Below are 10,434 nucleotides of genomic sequence, written 5' to 3' on the forward strand. Positions count from 1 at the left end.
ATATCACACTGTTACAAATGTATTTCGAAGAATGAGCCCTCACGATGATCATGATCCTGGGAGAATTGGGAGTCAAGTCAAAAACTTTAGAGTTTTCTTTGGCACCCCCCGTATACTAAATGTTCGAAAAGCTACTCCTTTTGCAAGATATAGTGATGCCACACTTGGTACCAATCGATTGAGTGTGTGTCCCGAGCTAATACCACCTTACCGATGTTTTCTGATCGACCCCTTTTCGGGCACACAAAGCAGCTAATGCCTTAAAAGTTAATCAAGTATTTGGAAAGACATTTGTTTGTTCCTGAAACAAACAATGATTGCTGGCTCTCAAATATGTTGATGCAACAATTGATTTTTCTTATAAGCTGTTTGTGCACTGTAGTAGTCGCGAATTCGACGAATGAGTTCAATGTTCATGTGTTTATTAACCGGTACAATGCCTACGGAAGAGCAAATATAATCACGACCCTGGACTCCTTGCCAGAGGCGTGGTTCACGACTAGGGTCACCATGAAAGTAAGGATTTTGGTTGACTTCTTCCAGACAAACGTGAGCGAGCACCAGGGGGCTTTCGCCTGGTATCGCACAGCAAACCTGCGGGAGACACTCGACTTCTATGATGTGAAGATAGAAAAGGATCTGCCCTACGTGAAGGGTCACTTTCATGTGTCGAGAGTCAACTTCTTTCAAAGCGGGCACTTCCTTATCAATGCGATCATCACAACCGAGGGCCTGTACGACAATGCGGTGACAGCAAAGACCTATACGATTGTCAAGCTAATGCAGGGCAATGCATGCGAGCCTAAATTCGACATTCCAAGCTGCTTCGACTCAAATCGGCCCCAATATTACGAGACATCCAAGGAAATTGTCCTGCGAGCCAACTTCTCCCGGTTCTGCCCAATGGATACCTTCATCCAATATCACTGGACCCTCCACGACAGTACCGATGCGAGTAAGTTCCTTCTTCGGGATCACGTTATTGTGGATACATTGTTTGTACTCACAGAACTACTGGAGTTCCTGGGGGCCACCCTGAGGCCGGAGATAAAACTGTCGCGGCATCGTCTGAGCGTGCGCCAACAATCGCATCTGAGCCGCATAGTTCTGGTGCGGCTGAACGCCAAAATTGTGGGACGCCGCATACCACTTGTGGCTCGGGTAATTATTCTGTTATTGTGGCTGTCCTGTTGAACATCTAGTGCATTTAGTGCTATCTTTCCTTGGCGTCACAACGACTCTTTCCTGTTATTCGAGGCGGAAATTACCGGAGGGTTTTCCGCGGTAAGACCATCTCAATCAGCGGCAGCCTCAGCAAGGATCTTTCGCTTGCCCGGGAAGGACCCCAACACCTCGAATACAAGTGGTCGTGTACCGCCAAAATGAAGCAGCATAAGAACGTCTGTAAGAAAGATATGGGCACAAGTAAGACTTCACGGTACGGTCCAAGAACGCTCTGCTCCTATATTGTATACAACTTTGTTCCGCAGGAGATCGCATTATTATTCCACCGTACAGCCAACCGAATAACCAGACCCTCCACGTAGTACTGCTGATACGTTCCGCCTTCGATCCCATCCGCACCGCCAGTTCGAGGCAGAAACTGGACTTTGCCCTCTCCCCTCATCTGATAAACCTGGAGGTTGCCTGCGTTCGGAACTGCGAGGAGAACAAGTACTATCCGGGAAAACCCATCCACCTGAGGGGCAAGTGCGAGGGCGTTGGCAACAAGAACATTACCAAATGGGAGTGGCTAGTGGATGGTCTGCCAGTAGAGGGACATGCAAACCGACTTATTTATACGGAAAAGGACTTGAAGAAACAGAACGTTAGCATACATCTCAATGTGGAAGCAGCCCATCTATACAACCCGAGCTACAACTATTATGGAGAGGACTGGATATTTTTGGAGAAAAACATTGGCCCCACCGACACCAAGTGCACGATAGTCCCGAGAGATGGCTATGCATTTGAGACACTATTCATGATCCAGTGCCAGAGAAGTCAAGCTCGCTTCATGCCCCTTCGGTATTGTGTGGAAGTCGGCCGCGTTCTCATTATCGACTGGCAGTCGAATCGGGAGATGGTCGTTCGACTCATTCCAACGAGTAAGGTTTTCGTAAAGGTATGTACTGTAATCTGTTTCCATTGCATACCCCGCGGGGCATCAGAGCCAAGCCATGATGACCTTAAACAAGGTCGTCCGCTCCCGCAACGCGCTCTCTTTTCGGGTCCTATTTGGCGCAGTAGAACAGCAAACTTCTCTCTCTCTCTCTCTCTCTCAGCAAACATGTCGTCAAAATAATGCAGAGTGTAATATAAGCCCCGAAAGAGAGTAGGTGGACCTCCTTGTATAATTTCTCTCGCTTCTTCTGGTCCTCTCTCCCTACGCACTCTCTCACTCCCACCTACAAAGTAATTTTAACTTGATTATGAGGAAAATTCGTTATCCCCCATTCCACAGATATGCGATAAGCTTGATGTTTGTGAAAATGTTGAGCTTAAAGTCTGGGTCCAGACAATACCCATTCCAGAAAAGGAGTCCGAGGTCATAGCTGACCATCTGGCTCGAGTGCGTCACTGGCTGGAGTATGCAGACTGGCAGAAGGCCTATCCTATGTTGAGTCTAATATCCAAAGTGATCAAAACCAAGGAAATGCTGGTTGTTTTCACGGATACACTCGCCGCACATGTGCCGCAGTCAACCGTAGAACTCACGCAGCTGGTGCGACTCACAAAGAACGTGGTGGTCACCATTCAGCCACTCGATGACATGAAGGCTCTTATATTGGCCAGAATGTTCCACAGAATCACCTCAACGTACAAGCTAATAGTCGAGAGCAACGATCTCACTCTGCTGGACGAATACTACGAGCAGATGACGAGCGATATGTGCGACATGCTGGACATCATAAACGCCGAGTGGGAGTACATTCCCAAGGCGCACTGCCTCACGGAGTCGGAGTCGTGCATAAACATCAATAACTTTGGAAAAAGACTGGAACAACTGTCGTCCCTACGACCGCTCCTTGAACATGTGGACAACTGGATGTACGCGTATTGGAAGCTGAGCAACTGCCTCATTTATATGGGGATGGAAACGGCCCGTCGTCTCCACCCCCATGAGGGCCCGAGACTAATTAAAAAGGATAGTTTCACCATCCACATGGAGAGCTTTGATCTGGACTACCAGCGCAGTCTCCAATTCGAGTCCGCCGACTCGATGCACACGCTCTCGTTTTCGTGGACTCTTCTTCGGGAACTGCGTCGGCGACTGCGACACAACGAAGTTCTGATTTCTGTGCGCAGTCATAAGATCAGCCAGTACTGGTGGTACCCGAAGAAGCGATCGCGAACCCAGGAACTAGTCGTAAATGCCTTTACAACCAGTTCAATGTTCCTACCGTCCGCACCGCTCTTGGAACCGCTCAAGTTCTTCGCGCGGCTACAGAGTACCCCGAAGATCGACATCGCCGAACGGGACAGGCGAACTGCCCTCTTTGGCGGACCCGAGGAGGAGGCCTATGCCGTTATTCACGATAATGTTTACACCCCGTTCGAGGTTCGAATGTACCGCACCGAAATCTATGCCAAGTCAGTGCTGAAGGTGACATTTATCCGAGCTCAGATAGACTACGACGTGCTGATCCGTATGACGAACGTACCCAAGTTGGAGGACATGGACGTTGCCGGCGCCACGTGTCGAGTGAAGTACGGCATTGAGCAGAGAACCAATTTTCTACTGAGAAATCGCTGCGATGAAGCGCGCTCGGCGTTTATTTATCTCCGTGCAGCCAATCCATCTGAGTCGTGGGATAACTATGATCAGAACGGAGCCTACTTCTCGTTCGCCACCGAGATCCACATCTGCCGAGCCTGGAACTCCTCGGGCACCGAGCATAGCTGGCAGAAAATATCCTGCATGCCCGAAATGATCAAAAGCACCAACTCGGGTGTGCACTGCAGCTGCAATGTCATTGGCGACTTTGATGTGGATGCCATGCCCATAATCACCGTGCCCGTGAACATCAAATGCCACCTGGATCGGCCATCGGCGAGACGGCACTACGATATGCTTATCGTGTACGTGCTCATAACCGTGCTGACTGTAATATACATAATTCATCACATGAAGAAAATACGTCATTGGGACAGGCAGCTGTGTGTTGCAGACTACTATACGAGAGCGCTGTACTACCGTGGCGACATCGTCCTCCGGCTCACCTTCGGTGGACGACTCAATGCCGGCTCGTCGGGCAATATCATAGTTTCATTGAAGTCATCCCAGGGGACTGTGCAAATGATCGTCTACCAAGACCCAATCTGCAAATCATTCCTGCGAAACAGCACAGTATCGTTCCGTATTCAGCGTGAGCTCGTCCAGGTGCCCGCTGAGATCGCGATCGGCCATGACGACTCTGGGATATACCCGCACTTCTTTTGTCGGACCGTTGTCCTTACCGATATGCACACCGGTCAGACACAGACCTTCCTCATTCATAAATGGCTGAGGGGTGCCCCGAACACCTCCAGATACATATCAGCTCCGGTATTTTACTTCGCGAAAACCACCGAAAAAGAGGTATACCCTTGGCGCGCACGTTTCGCCCATATACTGGAAATTTCCATGGGAGGCTGGTATCTGTTTCAACCAATCATCGGTCCCTGGCGCATCGGAACGCACTGTTCTTCGTTCTGTCGCTGGGAGCGCAGTTGCATTTTTATAGTCAAGATATTTGTCACGATTTGCATTGTTGTTCAGTACTTTGGGCCATCCTATGTGGCCCTGTCCTGCGACCCGAGTCCGAAGAAATACCACGACTTGTCTTCAGTATTCTGGGTAGCCTTGATATGTTTTATAACCACTGCTCTCGTACAAGCAGCTATGGAAAAGACTATCCTATTAATTGGATACTATGATCATATTTAGCAGAAAGTATGTGTGTTTTTCACCCCTATAAAAATGTATTGCATTATATTTTGGAAATAAGGTTTCCATTGCCAATGATCAACTTTACTTTACTAATTACTGAAAATAGGTGCCGCTGGAAATAAGTCGATACCTACTTGGACCGTCTTTGCACCAACATTAATGGGCCAGTAAGGTTCCCTGAACTACCTCTACATTTGTCGGTTAGTAAATTTGTAATCATATGAATCCTGTAACTTATACAATATATAGTATTCCTGAGCTCCGTCTCGCAAATATTCGAGTTCTCTGTCTTTCTCTTTTCTCTTTCTTTTCTCTCACTCCACCAGGGGACGAAAAATAGATGGAAATAGATTTTCTTCATGTCCGAACTGATCGAAATTCGGCAATCTTGTACATATAATCGGGGGATGACACAGATCGACATTCCCGTCGAATTCCAGGTTTTTATTATGGCTTCCTTCTGGCTGTTACCCAAGTAATCCTTGAGCAGTATTGGAAATAGAATAGACTCTAATAGACTATCAGGATACACAAACATTGCTGTGAAAAAACTGTTACAGATATTAAAAAATTATCAATAAATCATTTGTTTCCTAATCCCATATACGTACAATACGACATAAACTTTTACAACAAAAGCTTGTTCGTTTGAAACATGGCTTCAAACGAGAAAAAGAAATTCATAAAATTAAAAGAAACCAAGAAGGATATTCAATCGTATAAGAAAGATGTCGAAACCGATCTCCATAAAATTCCGCTGGAGGAACTCTTGGCGCGGATGAACACTGATCCGGTCAAGGTAGGCCGAGCAGCCAGAGGGCTCGTATTGACTGCTAATTTTCCAAAAACCTTCCTTGTGCCTTCCAATCTGCACAGGGTCTATCTAAGTCGGATGCAGCAATGCGACTGGAACAAGATGGCCCCAATATGCTGACACCAGCCGCAGCCACGTCCCAGCTTGTAATATTCCTTAGGAATATGTTTGGCGGATTTGCCATGTTGCTGTGGGCTGGATCTTTCCTGTGCTTCGTTGGGTACATTATACAATCTCAAACCCAACCCGATGCACCTGATGACAACATGTTTCTTGGCTTGGCCTTGGCCATATTGGTGATCATCACTGGCTTATTCTCCTACTTCCAGGTAAATTTTATTGTTCACTCGCGAGGAGTCATTGCTAAGTATGCCCCCGCATGACACAATTTACCAATGAAACCAGAACTTGGTTCCAGAGATGGCTCGTTACGAGTATAACCTGATTTCAGTATTAATACTTTTTTGTTGAGGCCTTTTCTGTGAGTTTAGTGGTGTACCACGTGGAAACAGCTCTCAGATATCTCGTGGAAGAACACCTAACTTTCTTTGTGGTCCTCTTGGGAATAGGACTACACTTATACGGACTATAGAAGCGGGTGTTCGGCGATGAAAAGTACACTGCACATCTATTAATTGAATGATTTCCTTATGTTCAGGTTCATAAATCATCGGCCATTATGGATTCGTTCAAGAATATGGTTCCGCAATATGCCACAGTTATTCGAGATGGCGAAATAAACACCATACCCGCAGATGAGCTCGTCAAGGGCGACATCGTGGAGGTGAAGTTCGGCGATCGAGTTCCGGCCGACATTCGAATCCTAGAGTCCCATGGCCTAAAGGTGGACAACTCATCGTTGACGGGGGAGTCGGAACCACAGGTTAGATCGCCCGAGTTCACACATGAGAATCCGCTGGAAACAAAAAATCTAGCCTTCTTCTCGACCAACGTCCTCGAAGGCACTTGCCGGGGAGTTGTCATCAGCTGCGGCGACAACACCGTGATGGGTAGAATTGCCAACTTGGCGGCCGGCTTGGACGAAGTACAGTCGCCCATATCCCGGGAAATAGAGCATTTTATTCGATTTATTACAATTCTGGCGTGTCTGTTGGGCTTCACGTTCTTTGTAATAGCATTAGTTCTTGGATACACGTTCATAGACGCCGTTGTGTTCCTCATCGGCATCATAGTGGCCAATGTGCCGGAGGGTCTGCTCGTAACAGTTACTGTCTGCCTGACGCTGACGGCCAAGCGCATGGCGTCTAAGAATTGCCTCGTGAAGAACTTGGAAGCCGTCGAAACATTGGGCTCTACGTCGACCATCTGCTCCGATAAGACGGGCACTCTGACGCAGAATCGAATGACAGTGGCACACATGTGGTATGATCAGGCCATAGTGGAATGCGATACCACGGAGAACTTCAGAGGGTCAAAGTTCGATAAGAGCGATGCCTCCTTCAACGCGCTCTTGCTCTGCTCAGCCCTCTGCAACTCGGCGGATTTCAAAGGAGGCCAAGAGGATTTACCGATTATCAAGAAAGATGTAAGTGGGAACGCTTCGGAGGCGGCACTGCTCAAATTTGCGGAGACTGTCTATGGCGGCGTGGGACCAGTTCGACGAAAACACCTCAAGATGACCGAGATACCCTTCAATTCCACGGAAAAATATCAAGTTTCTGTGCACGAGTTCGATTCGGAAGATGCTCACTATATTGTAGAGATGAAAGGTGCCCCAGAAAGAATATTGGACCGCTGTGAAACGATAATGATTCAGGGAGAAACCGTCAAACTGACGCAGCAGCTGAAGGATGAGTTCGAGGAGGCCTACATGGAGATGGGCGGAATGGGGGAGCGAGTGTTGGGATTCGCCGACCTCATGCTCACGAAGAACGAGTATCCGCTGTCCTACGAGTTCCGTACGGAGCCACCAAACTTTCCGCTCACGCAGCTGCGCTTTGTGGGCCTAATATCCATGATAGATCCCCCGAGGGCGGCCGTTCCAGACGCAGTATCGAAGTGTCGATCGGCGGGAGTGCGAGTAATCATGGTAACCGGGGATCATCCCATCACAGCCAAGGCCATAGCCAAGAGCGTGGGCATCATAACAAAGCCCACGGCGGAGGACATTGCCAAGGCGCGTGGCGTTGATATCCACGAGGTGGATCCCCGCTCAGCCACTTCCATCGTGGTACACGGCGGAGAGCTCCGCGAAATGAAGGCAGAAGACCTGGACGCCGTCATTTACTACCACACTGAAATCGTATTTGCCCGTACTTCGCCGCAACAGAAGCTCATCATAGTCGAGGCCTGTCAGAGGCGTGGCGAAATTGTTGCCGTCACGGGCGACGGCGTCAACGACTCGCCGGCCTTGAAGCGGGCCGACATTGGCGTGGCCATGGGCATTGCCGGATCGGATGTTTCCAAGCAGGCTGCGGACATGATTCTGCTGGACGACAACTTTGCCTCCATAGTTGTGGGCATTGAGGAGGGCCGCCTCATATTCGACAATCTCAAAAAGTCAATTGCGTACACTCTGACCTCGAATCTGCCCGAGATAGTGCCCTTCTTGCTGTTTGTGACAATTGACATTCCATTGGCCCTGGGGACCATCGCCATTCTTTGCATTGACATCGGAACCGATATGCTGCCGGCCATATCCCTTGCTTATGAGAAAGCCGAATCCGACATCATGTCCCGCATGCCGAGGGATCCATTCGAAGACCGCCTGGTAAACAAAAAGTATGCTTAGATGTGTTTCAATCGGAGTTCCCCCTAACTGCAATCCACTTCAATGTTACAGGTTGATTTTGATGGCCTATTTGCAGATCGGAATCATACAAACCGTCGCTTGTTTCTTCACATTCTTTGCCATAATGGCCGAACATGGATTTCCGCCCATGTCCCTCGTGGGAATTCGGGAAAAATGGGACGCCAAGGATGTCGAGGACCTGAAAGACGACTATGGCCAAGAATGGGTACGATGATCGATGGCCTAAGGTTTAAATGGACTTAAGGTTTAATCCACTTCATTGTTTCACTGCAGACCTACGAGGAACGCAAGGAGCTCCAGTATACGGCCTGCACGGGGTATTTTGTCTCAATTGTTGTCACCCAGTGGGCCGATCTAATAATCTGCAAAACGCGCCGAAACTCCATAGTACATCAGGGCATGAGCAATCATGTTCTCAATTTCGCATTGGTTCTGGAAACAGTTATCGCAGGTGCGCTCTGCTACCTGCCAGGCATGAAAAAAGCTCTAAGAATGTACCCCGTCAAGTAAGAAAACGTAGACTTAACCAGCTTGAACCACTTTGTAGACACTCCTACTTCCAGATTTATATGGTGGACCTATGCCTTTCCGTTTGGAGTGCTCGTTATTCTATTTGACGAGGGTCGCCGCTATCTCATTCGCCGAGAACCCGGCGGCTGGGTGGAGCAGGAGACATATTACTAGCCACTGACATAAATAAATAACTCTGAAAATGGCATCGAGAATCAGTCGTATTAAGCACTCCACACGCTCACAAATGACTCGCGAAACGAGTCAAACGCGAGACTTGATCCGACAAAACGCTCGCATTCGGATCCGTAGACTATGCAAATATATGAGACTTGAGAGACTTGTGATATCTTTTGCGCGACTTTTTTGATGCTGTGTTCTGGTTCTTGTGTTTTGGGCAGGAAATAGTTTTTACATTTTACGTGAATTGTATTCGAATAAATATTGCGACTACATTATACGGATGGGAATCAAAGCATTCCGAAGCATTGCCATTCGAAGCTGGCATGGTGCTGCCGTGCATGGTTTCGTTTAAAGCTAGTTATTTATTAAATTTGTCTCGTTACTGGTATTCATCAGAGTCTTACATGTTCGGTTTGATGGTTTATTATGGTTTTTCAGTTGAATGTTTTTACAATATACAATATGCGCATAAAAACTAAAAACGTACGTACACATCTCGCACAGACTGTGTATAGAGAGTACAGCATGGATGGGTGTGCGTATAGGGTGCACCAGAAGATCGTTCCAGGCGTATACGCACAGCCAAGGATACTGCTCGCTTCAAAATATACAAACATACATAGGCCTAGACATACTCGGTACCAAAGCTTAAACTTTAACACATAAATCAGTCGAAAACAGATCGTTTCATGAATTGTTGCTTGTTGCCGAATGCATATATAGTAAATAAAACATTTGCATTATCATAATCGTTACAGTAGTCGGTTACAATATCTTCCCATGTGATGTGCTTGGATTTCCCTTCTGTTTTGTGGTTGCAAACAGCACACATCCGCCTACATCTCCCACTACACTCTACTCTCTCTCTCTCTCTCTCTTTATATATACAAGGCTCTTCTATACAAATACAAATCAACGAAAGTTCTTCTCTTTTGGGGTTACTAGACAGTTACTAGAGTTGTGGCTAATAGGTTACATACTATGTACTTTGTTGCACGCACGCACAGAAGGAACAAAGAACACGAGGCCACACAAACTGTGATTAGAATTTGGTTTCGGTTTTCCACACACACACACACACACAGGACAGGACTATTTATATGCCTTCTTTCCTATTTTTATGTATACGTACTATGTCTGTCTGTACATACCATACGTATGCGCACATGCAGGGAGTAGCAGGGGGGGTATGCGAATGCTGGGTCTGGGTCTGGTTAAGGA

The 10,434-nt window shown here is 47.5% G+C and overlaps 2 protein-coding genes across 3 annotated transcripts; both read left to right on the plus strand.

The window, feature by feature from the left end:
• The first annotated feature begins 266 nt into the window (after positions 1–266).
• Positions 267–5,190, plus strand: LOC108164998. Of its 2 annotated transcripts, XM_033389450.1 has the most exons (6): positions 267–955; positions 1,010–1,161; positions 1,212–1,425; positions 1,491–2,125; positions 2,465–4,936; positions 5,040–5,190. In XM_033389450.1, the coding sequence occupies exons 1-5, from the start codon at positions 334–336 to the stop codon at positions 4,928–4,930; spliced, it is 4,089 nt and encodes a 1,362-aa protein (XP_033245341.1). In that variant the 5' UTR covers positions 267–333; the 3' UTR covers positions 4,931–4,936; positions 5,040–5,190. The 2 variants fall into 2 exon arrangements, with proteins under 2 accessions (XP_033245341.1, XP_033245340.1); XM_033389449.1 differs by having other exon boundaries at positions 2,465–5,190.
• Positions 5,191–5,453: 263 nt separating this feature from the next.
• On the plus strand, positions 5,454–9,377 carry LOC108164908 (sodium/potassium-transporting ATPase subunit alpha). Its single transcript, XM_017300892.2, has 6 exons — positions 5,454–5,732; positions 5,810–6,076; positions 6,406–8,489; positions 8,551–8,725; positions 8,794–9,026; positions 9,084–9,377. The coding sequence occupies exons 1-6, from the start codon at positions 5,589–5,591 to the stop codon at positions 9,202–9,204; spliced, it is 3,024 nt and encodes a 1,007-aa protein (XP_017156381.1). The 5' UTR covers positions 5,454–5,588; the 3' UTR covers positions 9,205–9,377.
• The last annotated feature ends 1,057 nt before the right edge of the window (positions 9,378–10,434 follow it).

This window comes from Drosophila miranda, chromosome XL (genome assembly GCF_003369915.1).
Source record: "Drosophila miranda strain MSH22 chromosome XL, D.miranda_PacBio2.1, whole genome shotgun sequence".
NCBI lineage: Eukaryota > Metazoa > Arthropoda > Insecta > Diptera > Drosophilidae > Drosophila > Drosophila miranda.

Bases quoted from the DNA above. Each gene is read 5' to 3' on its own strand.
- LOC108164998 (XM_033389449.1), top strand. From the start codon at position 334: ATGTTGATGCAACAATTGATTTTTCTTATAAGCTGTTTGTGCACTGTA. The intron at 956-1,009 runs GTAAGTTCCTTC...TTGTACTCACAG, and splicing joins CCACGACAGTACCGATGCGA to AACTACTGGAGTTCCTGGGG. The intron at 2,126-2,464 runs GTATGTACTGTA...CCCATTCCACAG, and splicing joins CGAGTAAGGTTTTCGTAAAG to ATATGCGATAAGCTTGATGT.
- LOC108164908 (XM_017300892.2), top strand. From the start codon at position 5,589: ATGGCTTCAAACGAGAAAAAGAAATTCATAAAATTAAAAGAAACCAAG. The intron at 6,077-6,405 runs GTAAATTTTATT...CCTTATGTTCAG, and splicing joins GCTTATTCTCCTACTTCCAG to GTTCATAAATCATCGGCCAT. The intron at 8,726-8,793 runs GTACGATGATCG...GTTTCACTGCAG, and splicing joins ACGACTATGGCCAAGAATGG to ACCTACGAGGAACGCAAGGA.